The following is a 21,803-nucleotide window of genomic DNA, read 5'->3' as shown; positions in this document are numbered from 1 at the left end:
ATTGCCCCCCAATCTGGGAAAGGTTGCTTTGCAAAAATCACACCAACTTGGGGGGGGAATGTTATTCGCGCTGAAGTTTTCCCCGGAGGTTCTTCGCGAGTGGCTCGGACAGTGGGCACGTCAGGCGTCAAGGGTGTTGTCCGGGCAGAAAAGAAAGGCTTGAACGGCATGATGGGAAACGAAGGGACTTGACAAAAGGCAAATACCAAAATCTAGACAAGGGTCCCCCCCCCCCTGTGCGCTTTTGCATGTCTGCGATATCAGAGAATTCCAAAAGAGGCTCTGGCAGCGGATGTCAAAACCACCCCTCCCACTCCTCCCCCCATTTCAGCACATGGAGGCATGGTGCGAGATGCCGCGGCTGCGTCCAAGGATGGTCGTCTCATCCCAGGCTCTGGATGGCCAGTACAAGAAGACGGCCTTGACCCCACGAACTTGGACAGATCGGGCAACCCAACCTTTTTTTTTCTTCTCCCTCACTTTGACCAGAACCCTTTTTTCGACTTTTGATCCTTCAAGAAACACACGGACGCTTTTCTTTTCTCGTGATCCACTCCTACGGCCTAACGAAACGCAAAGCTCTTCACAAGAAATGATGCAGTATCCACTGAGTCTGTCGGCGCTCGCCGCCCTCGTTCCCTTCGTCCTGGCTGCGCCCCAACAGCAACCTCCTCCCCCAGGGCCGCCGGCCGCTTGCGCGCCAGTCAACATCATCGTGGCCCGCGGCAGTCTCGAGGCGCAGGGTGTCGGTCTGTTGGGCAATATTGCCATGAACACGTCGAATCAGATTCCTGGTTCCATTATTACGCCGCTGGTGTACCCGGCCCAGCTCGATCCGTATCCGCCGTCCGTCTCGGCTGGTGTCATGAACATGACGACTCTCCTCAACCAGCAAGTGCAGCAGTGCCCTCAGACAAAGCTCGTTTTGATGGGTTACTCTCAGGTAAGTTTCTCGTGAGTTTGACTTGATGCCGGAGTATCTGACAAAACACTAGGGCGCACAAGTCTCGCTGGATACCCTCTGCGGTACCACTGACGGACCCAACTTCAATACGACTGCTGCTCAGGCACCCATGATCGGAAGCAAGAGTAAGTCACTAGATTTGCAAGCTCATAAGGCAGCCGTGACCAGTCACTAACACGGCTCAATAGTCGCTGCCGTCGTCCTGTTCGGCGACCCAACCTTCATCGCCAATCAGCCCTTCGCCAAGGGAACCTCCAAGAAGAATGGCGTATGTCTTTTTTCAACCCTCCATCACACCCCTCCATCATGGTTGACTGACCAATCCATCTCAGATCTTCCCTCGCCAGGACCTCGGCCCTTGTCAGAGCCTGACGAGCAAGTTCGTGTCCTTCTGCGACGACACGGATCTCTTCTGCGCCTCGGGCCAGAACCTGACTGTGCACCTCGGCTACTTCTCAAAGCAGGACTACGTCGCCCAGGCTTCGACATTCGTCGTCCAGCAGACCAAGTGAGTTGGACAGGACGCGGCTGTAGCATCGATACCCGAGAAGCTGGCGACTCGGCGGCTACTTGATGCGAGAGACTGGGGGTGTAATGATTTTACGATTCTTGACGATCACCATTTTCTTTCATGCTTCAGAGGCATTTCAGACCGGTCTTGATGATCGACGTATGGAGTTCTGTGATGGAGGCAAAAAGACTCTCTTATTATTTGCAGCGTTTTCTGATATTAGACCCTTCGAGCCAGAACCGTTGAATAAACGAAAAGATTAATTCTCCAAGAACCGGAACGTGTGTTGTCCGTGCTTGTTTCGTCAAGGATGATGTGGATGCGTGGGGGGTTGTATTTATCGACTAACCGAATGCGGAAGCGGGTCTTCTGTGGGAGCATCCGTGCACCTGTACTTCACCACTCACCGAGGTTCTTTACCGAGCACACCCTGAGAGAGACAGCTGCCATGGAAGGCGGCCGGCCTAGTCCTCAGTCATTCTTGCTAGTCTGAGATATAGAACATGACTTAGTAAGGACTAAAATAAGCGCCATTAAGAGCAGGTCAAGTCTTTGTGTTCCTCACACGTATCCAAATACTACCGCGAGAGTTCACAATAAAGTCTTTGTTAAATCCCCAGGGGCAGCCAGCCCCGAGTAGCTTACTAGTACTAGAGAAGTTTCATTTTATGATCAATTGTTAGGCGCTGTAGCCAAGATCCCTGGTGTACATATGAGTTTCTCGATCCCACCAGCAATAGCCAAATCATTCACTAGTACACAAAAATAAAGTCCTCGTTCTTCAGATCCGTCATATCCTGCAGGCCGTGATCTTCCTCAATCGCACGAGGCTGGACTTCACTTGGGTCCTCTTCAATTTCAACCGCCTTGCCTTGCTGCTTATCCTTGTTGCGCATCATCGACTCGTCAACGATCAATGTGCTCTTGCCGAGTGCCGCGCGGCGCTTGGCATGCTGGACGTTGAGGTACTTGAGGTAAAGAGGAATCAGCCTGTACACCCAAGTTAGTCAAACCGGTGCCTCGTCCACGAAGGATTTGATTTCATCACTCACGCTCCCATAATGGCGACGAGGACGAACATGATGAGGTTGGAGATCAAGCCGGGACGGTACACCGGGGCGTCATCAACGGAGTACAACAGCGGCCCGATGATGTTGCCCGTGCACATGCCGATGAAGACTACGGCAGATGTGGTCTTCTTCTTGGTGTCGCCGGCGGTGTTCTGGGCTTGCCATGTAAAAATTAGAGGCGTAATGGCGGCCAGTGCAGAGACCTAATTCCCCCATATAAGTACAACGTGCGTGTAGGTGGCCCGTGGCTAGGGGCCTTACCAAGTAGTATCCGAACAGCAAAACACCTTTGTGTTCACGCGGTACAGTAAGCATCAGGACAGTACCAATGGCTGGGATGATTGCCACGCCCGCAATGACGATGCCCTTCTTTTGAATCCGGGTAGCGACCCAACCGCTCCCCATGATGGCGATGATCTGGATGGCTCCAAAGGGAATATTGAACAGGATGGTTGTGAAACTGCTGTATCCAAATGACTGGACGATCAAGTTACCAAAGGTGGAAATGCCACCACTAGCGATGCTGCAGAAAAACAGTTAGCATCTCAACGGTACATATAGGCAATGTTTCAAGGAAGGGACTTACGAGATGGCGATGATGAGAATAAACCAGCACCAGGTCTTCAGGTCCAGGAACGTTTCCCAGACATGGTCCCAGCGCCAGACTCCAGACTGGATACCCATCTGGTTTGCTCGAAGTCTCTCAACGGCGATGACCTTTTCTCTCTCGGTCAGGTACTTGGCGGACATGGGTGAGTCAGGCATGAAGATGAGAACAATGAAGGAGTAGGTGACGGTAAGTAGGCCACAGAACCTATGTTACGGATCAAGTCAGCAAGACAACCTCAACTTCGAAGCCACAGGTGCAGCGGGCTCTGATGAAGTTGGGTTCATGACTTACAAGAAGATAATCTGGTACTTGTAGAGCTTGTCGCTGTTGATGTGGCCCAGGCCGTAGGTGAACAGACTTCCGACGATAAACGTCACGCCGTTCATGGCGTTCCAGGAACTCGTAACCAGCGTCTGCTCGCTTCTCCTCCACCATGTAGTCGTGACGGCCAGGCACGACGGTGCAATCATGGCCTCGAAAGAGCCGAGCATGAATCGCAGGCCGAGAAGGGAGCTGAAGTTGGTGCAGGAGGACATGATGGCCAGCGATGAACCCCATAAGAGGATGGCAGTGGCGATGACCTTTCCGTTGGGTAGTTTGACGAGGATCCAGGCCGCAACGGGTTGCATGACGAGTTGAGCAATGTACAAGATCGAACCGAGCCAGGAGTATTGTTTCCCAACCAGGTGGGCGTCTTCTTTGATGCCAAAGATGGAGACATAGCTAGCGTAGCCACTCGGTCAGCGGTTGTAACACATGGTCGAAGGGCATGTTTGCGAATTCACTCACCTGAGAGAACTCTTGTCCATTTGCTGGAAGAAGTACGCTCCAAGAATCAGAGGCAAGATGCGAAGATTGATTCTCTTCAGCACAGCTTGTTCTTCTTCATAAGTGAAGGTCGTATCGCCTCCTCCGTGCTCCGCAAGGAACTGGGCCGCCTTCTCCTGGACCGTGTTCGCTTGTGCTTGTGTCTCGCGGACAGGTTCGATAGAGTCGATGGTAGGACCGCCGGCCCGATCTTCGGCTGGTGCTTGGGCAGCCATGATAGATTCGATCTAGACGAGCAACCTAACAGATGTTGTCGAAGTTGAGAACGACGATGTAATGCCGATCTAGTGGTGCAGATCCTGGGTACTCCTGCAAAATGTTGACCTGATGGGAAGAAAGAGAGTAGCAGACACCCCAGTACCAGGGTAAGAACTCGTTCATCTTATCAGTCATTTGCCTCAAGCGAGAAGCCCGCTTGTCCGACCCCAACAAACCGATTTCCTCTCAGCCGGAGAGGAACGGGAAAGCCGAGCGTGGAGGCTCAGCTTCGATCTACCTTGGCAACAACTGACCCCCGCGTTGCGTATGCCATCTTGCAATGTCTGTTGGGCTCTTGCTACTACCCGGAGATTAAGTCTGCCCCCGAGTCGGATGGCACATTGCCAAGATTGGTTGCCGGGTGCTTAACAGAACCCAAGAGATCACTCAGAACACACCCCTGGCCAATGTTTGATGATGTCTCTCATTGGAGGGAAAACTTCAGGCTAAATGCGAAAGCCAAGACATGAGGGTCTCTATCAAATCAGATCACAGCCCAACGCCTGAGGGTAGCCGTATACCTTACGAGTTGCGCACACCTTTGCAAGGAACCTTCTAGTCTGCTCCAAGAGACTCCGGGGTAGTGATCTACGGGTCTACGAGCGGGTGGCTGAAATAGCCAAGTTAGGAGGACCAACAAGGAGGGTTCCCTAGACTGACGTTGAACCTATTCCCACTTCTACCCCCAACTCTCTCCACACGCCCACTACTCGGGCCTCGGTTTACCCCTGTATGCCCGAGATTTCCGACACTTGAGCGGGGAGCGCCCCCCCGCGTTCCGCTTCATCTCTCCCCGCATTGTGAGGATCCTGGTGTGCCTGGGCGTCGAGTGAGTGGTTCATAAGCCGGGCATTCAAACTACCGCGCGCAGAAACGGGATGCTATTTTGGCTAAAATCGGGCGTTTGGGATATCTGATCCCGAGCGGGATTCGTGCCGGGGGCTGGGACTGCATGAGACTTCGCGACTTGCGTACTATCTGCCGAAGCCATGACGCCTCCGAACGCGGGTTTCTGCGTCTCAAGAACGTCGCCGCCCCCATTGCAACTTATCACTCAACACGGTGCGATACAAGACGCAATTTCGTTGATATCTTGTACTTCCTACACGAGCCCCTTCAAGATACCGAACCGAATCTAACACACGACCGACCTCCACAATGGGCGAGACAACACAGAAAAAGCGTTATGCTATCGTCGGCACCGGTGGCCGATCGGGCTTCTTCTACACGGCCATCGCGAAGGACTACAGCAGCACTTCGGTTATCGTTGGTCTCTGCGACACAAACCAGACGCGCATGAACTATGCCAACTCAAGATTAAAAGATCTCGGCCACGGCGAGGTCCCGACCTATATCGCGGCCAACTTTGACCAAATGATCAAAGAAACCAAGCCGGACGAGGTCATCGTCACAACCATGGACCGCACACACAACATCTACATCGTCCGGGCCATGGAGCTGGGTTGCAACGTCGTCACCGAGAAGCCCATGACCATTGACGCACCCCGGTGCAGGGAGATCTTCTCGGCGGTCGAGCGGACGGGCCAAAAGGTGCGCGTGACCTTCAACTACCGCTACGCGCCGCACAACACAAAAATCTTTGAAATCATCAAATCGGGCGCCATTGGCAAGGTGACGAGCGTGCACTTTGAGTGGATGCTCAACGAGAACCACGGGGCAGACTATTTCCGCCGCTGGCACCGCGACAAGCGCAACTCGGGCGGCCTCCTCGTGCACAAGTCGACGCACCACTTTGACCTGGTCAACTTTTGGCTCCAGACGCGGCCGCAGACGGTCTACGCCCAGGGCGACCTCAAGTTCTACGGACGGGAAAACGCCGAGGCGAGGGGCGTGACGCGGTTTTATACGAGAGCGCACGGGAGCGAGGCGGCCAAGGACGACCCGTTTGCCCTGCAACTGGACCAGAACCCGCAGCTCAAGGCCATGTACCTGGACGCCGAGCACGAGGATAGCTACTACCGTGATCAGAGCGTGTTTGGCGACGGCATCAGCATCGAGGACACGATGAACCTGCTCATCCGGTACCGCAACGGTGCCGTAATGACGTACTCCTTGACGGCGTACGCGCCGTGGGAGGGTTTCCGTGTCAACTTCAACGGCACCGGTGGGCGCCTCGAGGTTGAGGTTGTCGAGAAGAGCTACGTCAACTCGGGCGGTAGCCAGGCTCTGGAGGGCGCGATTGAGAAGCGGACGATGCTGCTTCGGCCGCTGTTCGGCCCTCCCCAGGAGATCGATCTCGGCGAGGCCAAGGGTGCTCACGGCGGTGGAGATCTTGTCCTTTTGGCCGACTTATTCGGTGAGCCGGTTTCTGATGAGTATATGCGGGCGGCAAGCCACATTGATGGTGCCGCGTCGATCTTGACTGGCATTGCGGCCAATCGATCACTCGCAACTGGACAGGCTGTCAATGTGGATGATATCCTTGTGGTGCCGGAGAAATGAGAAAGGTGGAAACCAATTGCTCCATGTGATAATATGCAACGAAAGAAGATAGAATTGAATAACAGATAGACGCGGACCGGAGTGATGACCCTCGTTTTCCAAGCCGATCGAGTTTTCTGAGGCTGGTGAAACATGGAATATTATGGTAATATCATTTTAAGAATAGAACCATTTGCCAACTTGTCATTGCACAATAATATCTTGTTCGCACATGTATCTTAATACATCGCTTCTTCTACCCGGTGACATGTAAAGTCTATGCCAGCTCACACTCGATTAAACTCTCAACGCCGTTCCCGCCACCGTAGATACCCAGTATCCTCAGACCAGCCTTCTCCAGAAGACTCTGCCACTCCACACGTGTACGCTCCTTACTACTTACCAGGGTCAGCATCATGATATCCTGGCCCGTGTTCTGCCAGTCGGCTCCAGTATCGGGAATACAGTTCTCGTGGACCAGTAATCTGCTGTATCCAGGCTTCATCACAGCCGTGGTGCGCGCAACAATCTCTTCGCATTTCATGTCCGGCCAGTCATGGAGAACCGAATGCATGTAGTAAGCGCGGGCGCCTGAGTACAAGGGTTACGTTAGCATTTGATATTTTCTTTTGGCGTGGTGAGAGGTGACATCTGGAACAAAAGATCTTACCTTTGATCGGCTGTTCGTTGAAAAAGTCATGCCCCATCCTCTCAATCTTCTCGTCGAGTGTCTCAATCTGATTGATGACAGTCGGTAGATCCTGGACGACGAGCCTACCAGGAGCCTCTGGATGCTTCCGCCGGAATTCGTCAACATCATGGCCAAAGCTGCCGCCCACATCAACAAGGAGAACGCCGCCGTCAGAATCGTCAAACCCATCGATCAATCGTTCCTTTACCGGATAGATGCCTTTATCCATCCAGCTGGGTCGGCCCTGGCGGTAGGCGCCCATGTGTTGCGCGAACTGCATGTCATATGGGTGGTTCGCTGCGAACCAGCTGAAGCAGTCGAGTTTGGTGCTGTACCCGTACTGCAAAGGACCGTTCAAGACGTCGTGAGGCTCGCGGTAGTCGGTCTTCTTGGCGAACTCGTGGAACTTGGCCAAGGACTCCATGCAGGCTCCGGCGCTTATTGGAAACGGTCAGCCTTGGTTTACAGGAGACAAATGAGCTGTGCAAGTGCGGTAATCTCTTGGGTGTACTGAGTGAAGAACATGATTGCGTTGACTTACACACAAGGGTAGCCCGCGCCCATGCTTGTAATCGTGAGCGCATCTGAAAAGTTCGTTGACTTGTATTCGTCAGGTCCAGTCTCAGTGATATAAAGCATGGCGCCCAGGTGTCTCATTATCCGTCCTATGCGAAAATGGCTAAGTAAGCAGTTAATCACCATCGTCTTCCATGATCTGACATACCCAACAAAGCAGGATCATGTCCTAGTCTTGAAGCTAGATCAGATACCTTCTGAGGCGTTTTGCGCTGTGCCAAGAGCGCAAAGAGGCCAGAATCAACGGCGTATGTTAGGGCGGTGAAAGCGGCCGGCTACGAGTTAAATTTTAGCGTTTGATCCAGCGTAACAGGTCATGAAAAACGTCATCCTACTTGTGCCCAGCAGTGCTTTATCATGGTCTCGCGTGGTGTCTCCAACGCGTGTACCAATAATCGAGCGCTTTGCAGCATACTCAAACGTGCGTTGTCATCGCCCTCGGCGACACGACTGGTGAGGGTGGCGATATTCTTCACATGTTGATTCACACTAGGAAGGTCGCAGGCAGCCAAAGCAACAGATATGTCAACCTCTCGAAGTGTCTCGCTCGGAATAGAACCCATGACGTCTTCTGCGAAAGGCAACACGAGGAAAACAGAGAGATTGGCGTCAAAGTGGTAGGTGTAGTAGAGGACAGACAGAAAGAATCGTACTCATTAAGAACAAGAAAAGGCAGAGGGGCAAGGCGAGCGATTCACCCACATACACGAAGATTGCCAACTATATGAGTTAAGCAGTATTGTGCAAACCAGCATTTCCAGGAGTCGTTTCCCCGTCTGCTCCTAGCATGCAAGGGTCAGCACAGCAAACTCGTACCATTTGAGTGTCATGAACCAAAGTCCCACCTGGAGGCGAATAAAGCCTCAGGTCGATATGGGCCCGTAACATGAATTGCCTGTTTGGAATGAACGGTTGTTGGAGGTAGTTGCTGTGAGCTTGCAGATGACATGGCCAAAAACGGTCGAGTCTCCCGTGGCAAGGGCGAGATACAAGGGGCCCATGAGCGCAAACATTGGTTGTATTATCGCTTTTCTGACCCTGTTCCAACGATTCTTAAATCCCAGGGAAGTCTTCCTCGAGCACAACTTTTATATCGATGGATAAGTGCACTTGGCAATGCGGTTGTCACATTGTCAACGAGACTTTTTGACGCAACAAAAGTGTCTGATAAAGCCAAATACAGAGTCAAGTGCGAGCCCTCGGGAGGAGACGCATGATTCACTCATGCACAGGTGAACTCTCTCACCTTGTTCTCCAGGGGTTCCATAGGCAACTAGGTCTTTTTTCTGCTGTTGGTTGTCAGGTCTTTCAATAAGACCATCTGATTGGTAACGGAATTCAAGCCGGGTGGATAAGAGCGAGGGGCCCCGGTTCATTCGGCGGGGCCGCCGGATGATGTCCACCAAGTCCTGTACGATATTGTGCACCCATTAGCCCACGGTATCAACTGCATTTAGATCTAACAAACACGCTTTCTCTGCGTTGGGCAAGTTTTCTTGTTGCGATTGGGAGTCCAAACCGATGGGAAACTTGGCGGAAGTAACAACAGTTCGACTGACTGTGTGTTACTGGAGCCTCGACCTCGGAGATGGAAGAAAGCCGGGGTCCTACGTTATGTAACCCTTGATGCATTGTCAGAAGCCCCGGCATTCTTCTTAATGACCTTCTGTTTCTTGATCTTTCAATCGAGGATCTATGGGCCGGTTCAGGTGAGCATACCTGCATCTGCACGAGGTGGTGGATCTCGCCGTTGGATCCCCCTTGATCAATGTTCTTCCAACAGCGGCACGGCGCTCCGCCAGTCTGATCTGACAGCATCTTGGCGCATAACGCCGCAGGCAGTCTTCATCGGGCATTTCATTTCACTTTTTGTGTACCAGCTCGAGACGAGGCATCCATTTTCAAGTCGATTCCGAGTGTCCGGGTTATTTCTCAAGTTCATCTCCTAAATCAAGACGATCACGGACCTGGGACATGGACAGCGAGGGATTGATTACAACATCCTACTCGACTGAGGACAAAGGTCCTGGCATCATAGCGGCAGTATGCATCATCGTCGGCATCAGCACTCTCTTTGTCGCCAGTCGTCTATTCGTCCGCATCAAAATCCTTGGCCAAACCCATCTAGACGATTACCTCACTGTTGTATCTTTGGTACGTTTAAAAAATGTAGCAGTAACACCGTTTGATATGAAAACACCTTTGACTGATGAACTTTGGAGTAGCTTCTCAGCTACGCGACGGTAGCTCTAGAAATCTGGGCCATTCGCTGCGGTAATGGTCGACATGCCGACACACTTTCCCAAGAACAGCAGTCCGCCGCAATCCTATCCACGATATCAGGGTTTCCTCCGAATGTCCTCGCATATACCGTACCCAAATTTGCCGTCGTGGCTCTACTCGTCAGAATTTTGAACCCTGGAAGGATACACCAAGTCTTGCTCTGGTGCATGGCGACGGGCTGTTTGGTGCTAGTGTCCCTTTGCATAATCATACTATTTGCCCAGTGTACGCCAACCCGCGCCCAATGGGACTTCACTGTAACGGAAAAGAGCTGTTGGAGTCCGTGGGTTCTAGTCAATGTTGCTATTCTGACAGGAGGTAAGCCCTTGATCTAACCAGCGGTATTTTGTGTCAATGATTCCACGTAGCTTATTTCATTTCGCGCCAGCGTATTCTGCGGCGCTCGATTTATATCTTGCAGTTTATCCTGCTACGGTTTTGATGAGGCTTCAGATGAACATCAAGAAGAAGATTATTCTCAGCGTTGCTCTCGGGATTGGATCCATGTAAGGCCGAATGAACTCATCTTACTCAATATCATGCCTGACAAAGCCTTTCAGTTCCTGCTTCATCTCCATCTATAAGTGTACACGACTACCGTCTCTGGCCAGCAAAGACTTCACGTGTAAAGATTGCTTGCCCGCCAGTCCCGCTCCAGCTAACGATAATGCAGATGACAGCGCTGAGCTTGTTGTGTGGACAATGTGAGTACTGAAGAGGAGTGAATACGTCTTCCGACTGCAGCTAGCTAACCGCGTTCAAAGTGTGGAGGGCAATACTCTGATCATCGCCGCCTGCATACCCATCCTTGGACCTCTTGTGGAACTCGCTTTGGGGCGCCGTGTTCTAAGTTCAACCGACCGCAAATATCAGAAGCAAAGCGACACGCTGGGGTTGCAGTCAGGTGGTATTGAGATGAACGGCTCTCGGTCAGTGCTACGGAACGGAAACATCGTCGGCAAGACTTGCACCACCATTGGTTCACGAATTGACAGAGCAGATGCAAGCAGTCAGGAGAGTATTATGGGGGCAGAGTCTGGGGCAAGTCCGAGAGTGGCCGGGATTATGAGAAGACAGGATATCACGGTGTCGTACGAGGGGGGTGGGATGGCTGATAAATAACGTGCGGAGAGACTCGGACATTTAATTCGCTCTGGAGCCAGAGGGGGGGAGAAAATAATCATCACAAGATTCTGCGATAGAGAAATTTACTGCAGTTTATTTTTGTCCATGGGGATGAAAAGAGTGTAAAATTGATCTGTAATTCTGTATATTATCATGTAGTGAACATATGTCAACGAAGACCACATGCAAGTATTAGCACTGGGGCTAGGAATGTAAGACTATCCCATTGACAATTGTTCTCACTCGCCTGGCCAGACTACCGGAACGATCCGGGAGCCTGTGACCTTTGCGTCGCATCCTTTAATCTCCTCCCAGACTCTGTCAGTGGATGGTGCTGCTTCAATGAAAGAGAGCCCTGGCAGACCGCAACGAGAGCTGCGTGATACAATGATTTGTAGGGATCAGAAAAAAGCATGAATTGAGGTAGGTGAAGAATGATAACATGGCTTCCTCGGCTCTCAGGTTGATTTACCCTACGACTTACAAATCAATGAAAACACGAAAATATGCTAATATGCCAAGAGTGGTGCCCTACCCTGCCTATTAATCTAGGCGATACTTAGCTGTTCATCGGACTCGGTTATCATGAAAGGCCGTAGGTACCAAATTAAGGCCATGGATTCAATGTAGTATTATTACTTACACGTACCATTGCACGGAGGCGCCGTTCAAAAGTTTTGGATGAGGCAGCTTCGCTATCCCGACTTAGATAAGGATGAGTACCTCTAACGACATCTTCTTATCCATGAACAGAGATTATAAAAGAGGGGATGTTCCAAAAAGAATCCCCTCAGGAGGTGTCTGAGGGGGTGTGTTTCAGGCTATGAAGTAGACCTGTGTACTGATACCGATAACCAAGTGATATTCCCTGTCTTTTCTTGGTACGCTAGCCAAAATTTTTGAACGGCACCTCCGAACATGTAGTATTGTTTATCAGAGAGTTTTGCCTCGAGGCTTTCCGAAACTATAAGATAGGAACATGATAAATAAAACCTTATTGCTACATATTGATGTAATCTATCCATAGCCAGTCAGATTCTATTTGACATGGACTAAAAATAAGTCTACCACTTTGAACTGCCGAGCATGCCGCAAAACATTCAATTATGGACTGAGGTCTGAGAACGGCATGTTGTAGAATTCGAATATAAAGCCTCGTACTGTCCTTTCGAATAACAAATCTCCTATAAACTGCACTGGCACAGGTTCATCGGTCATTTTTCCAGAGAAAGACCTCATCTCAGGTGAGAGGGTGGCTGACCGCCGTTTATCTCCTCAAGTATCATCCAAAGCGGCTGACAATCATCAACTCGATTTCCCGTGCAGCTACAAAGCCAACTTCCAAACTCTCTCATCATGAAGCTCCACTCGGCCTTCAGCTATCTGATGCTTTTGGCAGGTGTTGCCAACGTACGTCCTCAAGCCCTTGGTCACTCGATAAATCAATCCACTTTAAACACTCCTTCCGCCTTGTTCGCTGAATGATGTACGCTAATCTGCAACGTATCAACAGGCACAGTACACTTGTTTCTGCACCGCGCCCGAGTCTGATAACCCGGACGGGGTTTCCGAAGCTTGCTGCTCCTCAGAGAACGGAATCACATTCCCGGATGGAGCTCTTTACCAGGGTACTTTTTTGAACATTTCTGGTCTCTGCCAGTTCAAGGGGCTTCCATTCACCCAGAATCAATTCGAGGACTCCTACGCGGCTTGCTGCAGAGCCACTGGTCCCCAAGATATCACTGGAGATCTCTTTAACGGTACCTGCCCTTACATAAACTCTTAGTGGCAATGGTCGCCGCACTAGAAACCAAAGCGGAAATCAGATAGACTTGAAAATTACCGTACTCCTTCTTTTGCTACTGATGCAGTCGAGTGATTTATCGTATAACTCTACCCAGATTAGTGTGCTAGGCCACATGTGAGCCATACCTTAACCTGTCGTACGCCGTAGGCTATCCTACCCTTGCCAGGTAAAACGGTTTCTTTGCTGAGTATTCGTCCGGGCCTGAAACAGGGATGGCGGTATCCCTAAGCCGCTCACTGCAGGCTCTTTGAATGGTCGAAAGCCGCCTTTGACAATCGTTCAGGAGCTTGCATGTAGTCTGCAGTGTCATCTAGTAATTATTACTCCTTAATTTGAACTCTAAACCCGAATTACTGGTCCCGTTGTGAAAACAAAGCAGCCTGGGTCAAGCTAGGTTATACGTGAATCCAAATCGTATCGGTAGGATGGCCCGTACCTACCGCTAAACGGTTCAAGTGAATGATGACAATCGATATGCAAGAGATGGAAGGGCCCGGATTGAAACAGGCCTTGGACGCATCTCATTCTCGAGAGATGGAGGATTTCTTTCGCCATTAAATCAATACTATGACCTGGAGCCCGTGTTCCGCGTTCTTGAGCCGATTCCATGATATCAGGATGCAGTCTCACGACACGAAGGCGACTTCCACGGCCCGGTCGTTTTATACAATCTTCGATGCTACAGTAGCTGGTAGTAGCACCATTCCCAAGAACTACTCATAGGTAGCAATCGAATGTCTTATGAAACTTCTCCCCAACGTCTTCATGAACATCTCTTCTCCAATCTCATAAAGATGCCCCTTAAGATCCTTCAACTGCATGCCAAGGTCAGTGGGTCGGCCACATGTCGTGGAAGCACTCTTGTTGGTCGCTTCTCGAACGCATTGAACATTTGACATCAAAGGATGTACTCGAATGTAAATGGGAGGGACTGAATGGAATGGTGACATTCCAAGATGATACTATCACCGTACTCTTCTCAACAGAATGACTCAACTGGTAATTCATAATGCAACCAAATTCATCCGTCTCACTCTCGATGCCATACCGGCTGTTCTCACAACTCTTTTCACGACTTTTGAGCGTTTCGCATTTATAGACGGCCGGAGGATCCGTTGCTTCAATGGCTATGACAACTTTATCTCGGGCACTTTGACCTGCTATCAATTTAACACTGTTAGAGACTTCGCCGAAAAAAGTCACCATCTGTGGCTATGTGCCCTGCAGCGCAAACAACGGCAACATCGTCTGCTATCAGGCCACTAGCTCTCGGTCGCAATTTGGCATTAGTGAAAGCCCTGCTTGGAATCAGTGTATACACTCTATAAAATTGTACGCTAATAAAAGTACTCTATATGATTAGCTCAGCGGCGCGGACATTGACCTCATTGACAACGGGAAACTATTCTCGGCATACTCACTCCCTCCCGCGTCCGACAGGATCGGCGTCCCTGCGGGAGGTTGGAGTGATGGACGCGTTGCGATGTTCCTCCAAGCTCAGGATCTCAGATGATAAGTCCAACAGTGGTGCTCGATGATCAGTAGGAAAAGGTCAGCTGCGAAATGACATGGCATTCATCAGTCCAAGTCTCAAATCCTCTTCTCTGCCACCCAGAACAGTAGTATTACAAGGAAGCTCTCTTCCATAGCCTCTCTTATCCCATAACATTCATTTTTGATCCTGATTTTGGAGTGAAGTGACAAAAGTGATGAGCATAGCACTATTCGGCCAAGACAATCCAATCTTCGCTCCCTTCAGCGGCCTTTGATTCCACGATCAAGGAAGGCTTTTCCAAGACTCCAGTAGGCTTTAACAAGTACTCCTCACTCCAAGCCCAGCCACCAGCTGTTGATAGGCATGTCAGAACGTCTTCATCGTCCGGGGTAATTGCAAACTTACTTCGCCATAGGTCAGGCCAGCATCCAAAGACACCTTCCGTCAGGTGGATATGCCCAAACGAATTATACCTATAACCGAAGGCGGTGATGGCAATCTCGTGCTTCCCAGCATCAAGCTCACCGAGATCCAGCTTTCTAGGCTGTAACGCAATATGCCCGCTCTTCTCCTTCCATTGAACTTTGATGACCGGCGTCGCGAACTGTGGAATCGAAAGAGTCACGTTCGATCGGGACTTAAGCGAGAAGCTGCAGTTGTAGGTGACGTTGCCAGCATAAAATGGATGCCCTTGCGTAACCACATCGCCCCAGCCTAGACTCTGTCGTCGTTCGCAAAGTACGGGCAAGTTATTCTTCAGCTCGACGCTGAAGCTGCCCAGCAAGTAGATCCTCTCGAGATTGGTTAACACGCCAAAAGGCATACTGAGCTCGATAACGTTCTTGCCCTTTCGTATCGTCCTGCTCGGGACTGGAATCGTCTTGATATCCTCATCGACCCACCAAGAGAGCCTCTTTGCGTCGACTGGCAGTTTGTGGCCGTTGATGGTGATCCTGGCGTTTTCGGGATTCTCCATCGCGAGATAGGACGGTGTCTTGACAATCACGTTGGAATCGAACTCGAATCTGAGATCCACGTAGACCTTGGCTGCCCTTTCCGATTGGGGTACGCTCCAGGGTTGTTTCCAAGCGGAACCTTTGGCAGGGATGCGGAGTCGTGCTCGGATTTCGTTGTCGATCTTGAGAATCTCCTGTCGTGCAGAGTCTTCCCACGGATCATCGTCAATTCTGTATAGCGCGTAGTCGAGCATCAGCACGTTCGGCTCCGAGAGGACGACCTCATCGAGCTTGAGTTCCGCAGAAGTCTGTTTAGGTGGAGCTAGTGCCACTGCCTCTTCGATGCTGACGAAGGAAAGTTCTTCCCCTGGTACGGAATAAAGCCTCAGCAGCAGGCTCGCACAGCCTTCGAACCTGTGGTCAAAGATGGTCCACCCGCTTTCGTACCGAGCTTTGTGATGATGCGTTGCACCGGTAAAGGTATCCAAAACTTCAACGTCCCATTCGCCTTTGATATTGACCAGCGTGTCATACGGGCTGTTTCTGTCCGTGTTGCAGATAAAAACAAATCTTTCGTCTCCATCTTGACGCATCTGATAGAGCAAGGTATCGGTCGGTCCCCAATCCTTCAAGTCGATCTTCAAGTCCCGGTTCTGAGACAAGGCAGAGAGAACATCGCCTTGGCCCCAAGCGACCTTGACTGACGGCTCGATGTCCAGGCTGAGATCCGGTGGCGCAACCTGAGCATCAATAAGAACAGGGCCATCACCAGCAATGATGACAGTGCCGCCCGCCGCAGCGAACTTCTTCACAACATTAAAGGTCGACGATCGAATAGTCCGCAAGTTTGGCAAGATCACGACATCGTACTCGCACTGGCCAACCTTGAGAGGGCTCGAAACGTCCTCGCCGATTTGGTTCGGTAGAAGACTCTCCGAGATGAAGTCAAAATCGACCAGCCCGTGAAGCAGCCAATTTGTCAGCTCCGCAAAGGCCTGATCACGACGACCACTCTCCTCGTCACCGCTATTATTGGGACCAAAGCACAGCCAGAAGCTTTCGATGGGGTGAATCACACCAACACGCGTAACAGCCTTGCCGCGGGTCAACGCAACGCCAACACGAGCGAAATGGTCCTCGACGTAGCCGTACTCCTTGTACCACGGGCTCTGGTACCCGATGCTGGCAGGATAGTCGCGCTTGCCCTCGCCAGCCATGCTGACCCAGCTGAGATGCTGCACGCGGAACGTGATGCCCAGGGCGGCGTGCCAGTCGCCGCAGCCCTTGTGCCCTTCAAAGGTGAAGTACCAGTGCGTGCACCCGTAGATCTCGCTCATGGCGCCGCGGACGCCGTTTTGGCGGGCCACGCTGGTGCACTGCTTTGCCGTGTTGTACTCGACCCAGTCGTTGAGCAGGTCCATGCCCGGGAGCGTCTGGTTTCGGTAGCATCGCATTGCCTCGCCGTGGGCGGTGGTCTGCGACCGGAGGGTGGGCTCTTCCATCATGTGGCCGTTGAGGATGATCTTGTTCTTTCTGCACCAGTTTGCCAGTAGGTCGAGGAACGAGGTCACGAACCGTTCGCTGACGTGGTCGTGGAAGCGGTAGCGGGCCAAGCTTGGCGTGTCGCCCGGGAGATCCCAGAGCAGTTCTGGAATACTGCTCACAAGATCCGCATCTTCTCCGTACATCTGCCTGAATGTGTCGGGGAGATCGGCCGTCCATGGGAGAAAGACATCTTCTACTCCAGTCGGGCTAGATAGCTGAGTCTTGATGGCCACCTGAGGCTCATCGGTAAAGATGCAGGGCACCGTGGTGCCGAACTTGTCGCCAATCTTGTCTTTGTAGACCTCATGAGTGCTCTCCAAGAACCGGTTCATGGCTTCGGTGCTCATCGTGTCGATGTAGGTCTCGCCATTGAACCAAGATGACGGAGGGTTGATCTCGACATATGCATACCACACCCGGCCACCCGGCTCGGCATCCTCACCCTCCTCCAGCTTCTTGTTCGACTTCAGACGGCCATTCTCATCGAGAATGATGGAGAATCGCGCCAAGAGGTAGCCTTCTTCACTGCGACATGCTTGTGCTGAACTTGGGGCGCAACCACTAAGAACTGTGTGAGAAGAGCATGAGCGGAGTGCACTGAAAGTACTTACCCGCCAAGTTCAACGGAACCATATGGATATGGTGTGAATAGAATGTGCTTCGTCTTGTGCTCTGGGTACTGCTTAACAACCTTGCCTCCAGCAACGCCGGATGGCCACCGATCATCATCATATCTGATGAGTGTCAACAGCAGTCTCATCAACAGAGCAGCGGGGGGGGATGGTATCTTCTCACAAACAGGCGAGCATTCCCTTGCTCTCCGCATACTCCACGCAGTCCCGAACACGGTCCATGAACTCCGGACCCATGTATTCGGTATCCAGTCCGGTCCGGACATGCATATGGAAACCGCCCATGCCCATCTCCTTGAGATGGTCAATCTGCCGGAGGAGCTTGTCCTTGTCCAGCTTCGTGTTCCATGACCACAAAGGGCACCCTCGATACTCGGACGTCGGATTCTTGAAGAGGTCCTGACTAAAGCCTTCGGCCGCCTTGGGGTATGTCAGCGGGTTCGCCGTCTCCTCGGTGCTCCGGCCGTCCTCGCAGCCGGCGGCTTTCCCCAGCCCATCGTCCTCAATCGCAACGAATGAAGAGTCCATGTCGTGAAAGCAATGCACAGCTCAGGTTGCAAATCACGTCAAGTTGGAGCTTGGGCAATCTGATTAGTTGCTGTAGTGAGTGAGATTGATTGACCATGCATTTCATACCGCAGACTTTCAGGCACGCAGGGAGGCTTTGTGATCTCATGACTTGTTTCAACCTTAGCGCATATCCCCGCACGCGAAGACATGCCGTGACGCCAAAGCTTTCGGCTGAAAACGGCGGCGGCTGATGACTGAAAACGAAACCTTCTTTTATTTAATTGAACCTTTTCTTGTATACGCAGGCGATATGGAAGATTCACCGAGAACAAGAATCAAAGTACAGAAACACCGCTAGGTAGGTAGTATCAGCAGGAGCTGACAGTATCTCACCGCGTCACCGGCCTACCACCCTATGTCCCCAGCCCCTTCAACTGATCTCGGTCAAGCAACACATGCCCCCCAAGACTCAAAAGGCGTCTATCCTCAACACATTCTCAAGCATCTTGCGCCCAGACTGCCTTGTTCCTCTCGGCGAAATCACGGAACTTCCTTGGCTGCTTCCCCGTCACCGCGAGAATAACACTGTTCGTCCGGTTCTCGCTCCCGTTCTTGATGGCCGTGTCCATCACGCCCATCATCTCCGCATAGTCCCGCGGCATGCCCTGAGCAACGTAACGGTCCGCCAGCTCCTGCGCCGAAACGCGTTTGTGCACAATCTTTCGACCCAGAACGTCGGAGAGTATGCTAGCGACCTGCCGCCGTTTTTGTTTAGTCATGTTGTTTTGTCGACTTGAAAAGAATCCAGGGTTGCTGCACTCACCTCGTCGTAGCCGAGCAGCTCGGGGCCAAGAATGAGATACTCGTCATTCGGCGCGTCCTCTTGCGTGAGGAGCTGGAATGCACAGGCGGCAATGTCCTCCGTGGCCACCCAGGGAATCTTGCCATCTGCCGCGGCGGAATACACGGTGCTCTCCTTCACAATCGTGAGGCGGTGCTTCTCCTGCTCTGAAAAGTTTTCTGCTCTTTGATCAGCTCACAGGGATCCCACAATCCGATGGCGAAGACCAAATCTCACGCTGGAACCACGTCGGTCGCAATGCAGCCCATTCCACTTCGCCCCTGTCGCCGAGGTCCTTCAGATACGCATGCGGCCGTCCCATCGCGAACCCGTTAATGTCAGGCTCCATTGGACTTCCGCTCAGCAGCACAAATCTCGTTGTGCGACCCCGAGTGCGTGCTCGGTCAATGAATGACCGCATCGGCGAAAGCATGTCCATTACCGGCGGTGGGACGAGGAAGATGCTGGCGGCGCCGACGTCGAGCGCCGCCGCCCACGTCTGCTCATTCTCCCAGCTAAACGCGACCGGCTGGATGTTGTCGGCATCCGGCTCCGTGGTCGAGGCCCCGCTCCGAGAACTTTGGTAGACCGGTGTCGAGGTTCGTGCAAACAGCTTCGTGATCTGGCGGCCGACCTTACCAGTGCCACCGAGAATTAAGACCTTTTTCGTCGTGCCTGTCGCCATATTTGATACGATTGAAGTTTTGTTCTCTTGAAAATGGATTGACGCAGTCGATGTGATGGCGAACTATACTTATTTATGAGCTGCAGGCCAACTTTCAGAATGGCAGCCGGACTGGAGGGGCTAACGGAGCTAAGGGGGTGAATTCGTCACGGATGTAAGCAGCCTTTGAATCCTTCAGGACTTATATTTGTCATCAGATTTCAATCCGAATCTGTCGAGTTTGGAGTTTCCGTCTGTTTCTCGAAAGATTCTAAATGTAGAAACGAAGTCGGGCGGAGAGCTAGCAGCGTGCTAAGGGGGCTGGGTCTTTGCAGACCTTTTGTAGATCCCGAGCATTTCTGCGTCGCCCGCACCGCATTCATGTCCAGCTTTGCCAATGCGAGGATCGATCCTCGTTACCTCCGGCCCCTTTGCAAGGTTACGAGTCTTTAATTAGTCATCACTGTAGAATTGAACACAATATACACCCACAACCCATTGCCCGCCACCCTGCTGCTGTATCGAATCAGCGAAAATCAGACGCCAACGTGCGTGCACTCCCCTCGCAGTATCTTCCAAGAAAGTTTTGATAGGGGTTCCAGTATTATATCATGATGCGCCCTATGGGTATTCATCGGATCATGCAACGTCCCAGCGGTTGAATTTTAGATCAGGTCAGATGGTACAGCCTCATGATTCCGAGAAAGAATAATTGCGCATTAATTCTATCTGACCATTGGAGATATTCGACAAAGCATTCACTAGATACATAGATACCACTCACCAGAAGGAATTCACCAGGATATAGGAGTACGTACTACATACACTGCTGACTTGATAGAAAAGACGGGACCACAATGCCTTACAACGCCAGATTTCCAAATTCCTCTTCGGTCCTGTCCCAAAGACGCACTGCCAGCTCATCATTTCTACTTTCCTCCGTGGCCATTCCCCGGTGGCCAAAAGGTTCATAATAGCCGCCGCTTCCGACGTCTTTCGACACAAGACCCAAAGCTCATTCTTTGATTCTTCACCCTTTCCTCGAGAGACGTCAGCAGCACGTATCTGACCCCCAGGCGTAAGGTCCAGGGTATTCCGGATGCCTTATCTATAAGCCGAGTCTGAATCAAACCAGGTTGGATGGCAGATACTGTAGGTTGAGGATATCGTTTAACTAGCTGTCTGACTCAGAGCACATAGGCAAGCTTGCTCTAGTAGTTGCTTTGTAAAGGCCCCATTCCTGGCCCATCTATTCGTAGACTGTCAAAGTCGAAGGCCCCTTTCTTGAGGTAAAAGTGACCATGTGAAGTAAGGCATACGACTCGTACATCGGTGTCGGGCAGTCGCGCGGTGCTTTCAAAGACGGAGGAGTAGCAGCTCTGTCAAGAGCGCTTGGCCCACATGGTTCGTTCCAAATTGAACTTTATGACCATCTTTCGCAAGGCCTGGAGGTGGCAACATAATGCCGGCGTTCGGCATGAGAATGTCGAGGCGGACAGACTCGGCAAGGAACGTTGATGCTGCTTTCCAAATTGACTCAAAATTGGCGAGGTTTAGTCTAGAAGCTTGATGGGCGCATCTGGAAGGATTTTGTATGGTTTCTGTGGGCGGCAACGGTGGCTTTCTTGAGATTTCGTGAAGCAAGAAATATTTGTCGGGGATTGTGATGGGAAAATTCCAGGATTGACTGCTTCCCCAGGCCCGTGTTGCTACCCGTCACTAGTATGACTCTGCCATCTAGCGATGGGATGTCTCTGCTTGCGACGAAGTCAGAGAAGGTATCGCCAAAAGTCATTTCGGCTGAGGTGGATCGCCTTGGACAGAAGAATATCATCGAACTCAAGGCCCAGAGGTAGGACTCTCATTAGATGATGGCTATTTTGCGGTACCTTTCACTCAAAGTATACTGTTGGTAGGTTTGACATAAGCCTGGCCATGGCAACCGGACGTGAGCCACGTCTCTTCCCTGGCATCTCATGAGGTCCACAAATCGCG

General features: G+C 51.6%; 8 protein-coding genes across 8 annotated transcripts; 4 read left to right on the top strand and 4 right to left on the bottom strand.

The window, feature by feature from the left end:
- Positions 1–334: 334 nt before the first annotated feature.
- CORC01_10505 (cutinase) lies at positions 335–1,476 on the top strand (the record flags this gene model as incomplete). Its single annotated transcript, XM_022622133.1, has 4 exons — positions 335–943; positions 996–1,089; positions 1,153–1,232; positions 1,297–1,476. The coding sequence occupies 4 exons, from the start codon at positions 335–337 to the stop codon at positions 1,474–1,476; spliced, it is 963 nt and encodes a 320-aa protein (XP_022471330.1).
- Positions 1,477–2,227: 751 nt separating this feature from the next.
- CORC01_10504 (major facilitator superfamily transporter) lies at positions 2,228–4,198 on the bottom strand (the record flags this gene model as incomplete). Its single annotated transcript, XM_022622132.1, has 6 exons — positions 2,228–2,465; positions 2,555–2,748; positions 2,807–3,068; positions 3,132–3,359; positions 3,447–3,878; positions 3,945–4,198. 6 exons carry the CDS (start codon positions 4,196–4,198, stop codon positions 2,228–2,230), a joined length of 1,608 nt encoding a protein of 535 aa, XP_022471329.1.
- A 1,201-nt stretch (positions 4,199–5,399) lies between these two features.
- Positions 5,400–6,704, top strand: CORC01_10503 (oxidoreductase; the record flags this gene model as incomplete). Its single annotated transcript, XM_022622131.1, has 1 exon — positions 5,400–6,704. The coding sequence occupies one exon, from the start codon at positions 5,400–5,402 to the stop codon at positions 6,702–6,704; it is 1,305 nt and encodes a 434-aa protein (XP_022471328.1).
- Positions 6,705–6,960: 256 nt separating this feature from the next.
- CORC01_10502 (uncharacterized protein) lies at positions 6,961–8,513 on the bottom strand (the record flags this gene model as incomplete). Its single annotated transcript, XM_022622130.1, has 5 exons — positions 6,961–7,274; positions 7,354–7,811; positions 7,916–8,039; positions 8,099–8,225; positions 8,286–8,513. 5 exons carry the CDS (start codon positions 8,511–8,513, stop codon positions 6,961–6,963), a joined length of 1,251 nt encoding a protein of 416 aa, XP_022471327.1.
- Positions 8,514–9,924: 1,411 nt separating this feature from the next.
- Positions 9,925–11,355, top strand: CORC01_10501 (uncharacterized protein; the record flags this gene model as incomplete). Its single annotated transcript, XM_022622129.1, has 5 exons — positions 9,925–10,104; positions 10,176–10,551; positions 10,622–10,739; positions 10,794–10,937; positions 10,998–11,355. 5 exons carry the CDS (start codon positions 9,925–9,927, stop codon positions 11,353–11,355), a joined length of 1,176 nt encoding a protein of 391 aa, XP_022471326.1.
- Positions 11,356–12,714: 1,359 nt separating this feature from the next.
- On the top strand, positions 12,715–13,144 carry CORC01_10500 (uncharacterized protein; the record flags this gene model as incomplete). Its single annotated transcript, XM_022622128.1, has 2 exons — positions 12,715–12,768; positions 12,872–13,144. 2 exons carry the CDS (start codon positions 12,715–12,717, stop codon positions 13,142–13,144), a joined length of 327 nt encoding a protein of 108 aa, XP_022471325.1.
- A 1,742-nt stretch (positions 13,145–14,886) lies between these two features.
- On the bottom strand, positions 14,887–19,829 carry CORC01_10499 (glycoside hydrolase family 2; the record flags this gene model as incomplete). The annotated part of the gene is made up of 6 exons (XM_022622127.1): positions 14,887–17,722; positions 17,773–17,895; positions 17,957–18,341; positions 18,848–19,058; positions 19,127–19,323; positions 19,382–19,829. 6 exons carry the CDS (start codon positions 19,827–19,829, stop codon positions 14,887–14,889), a joined length of 4,200 nt encoding a protein of 1,399 aa, XP_022471324.1.
- Positions 19,830–21,164: 1,335 nt separating this feature from the next.
- Positions 21,165–21,287, bottom strand: CORC01_10498 (uncharacterized protein; the record flags this gene model as incomplete). Its single annotated transcript, XM_022622126.1, has 1 exon — positions 21,165–21,287. The coding sequence occupies one exon, from the start codon at positions 21,285–21,287 to the stop codon at positions 21,165–21,167; it is 123 nt and encodes a 40-aa protein (XP_022471323.1).
- Between the last annotated feature and the right edge of the window lie 516 nt (positions 21,288–21,803).

This window comes from Colletotrichum orchidophilum, assembly GCF_001831195.1.
Source record: "Colletotrichum orchidophilum strain IMI 309357 chromosome Unknown Scaffold_105.1, whole genome shotgun sequence".
Taxonomy (NCBI): Eukaryota; Fungi; Ascomycota; class Sordariomycetes; order Glomerellales; family Glomerellaceae; genus Colletotrichum; species Colletotrichum orchidophilum.
This window is presented reverse-complemented; position numbering and strand designations above follow the sequence as displayed.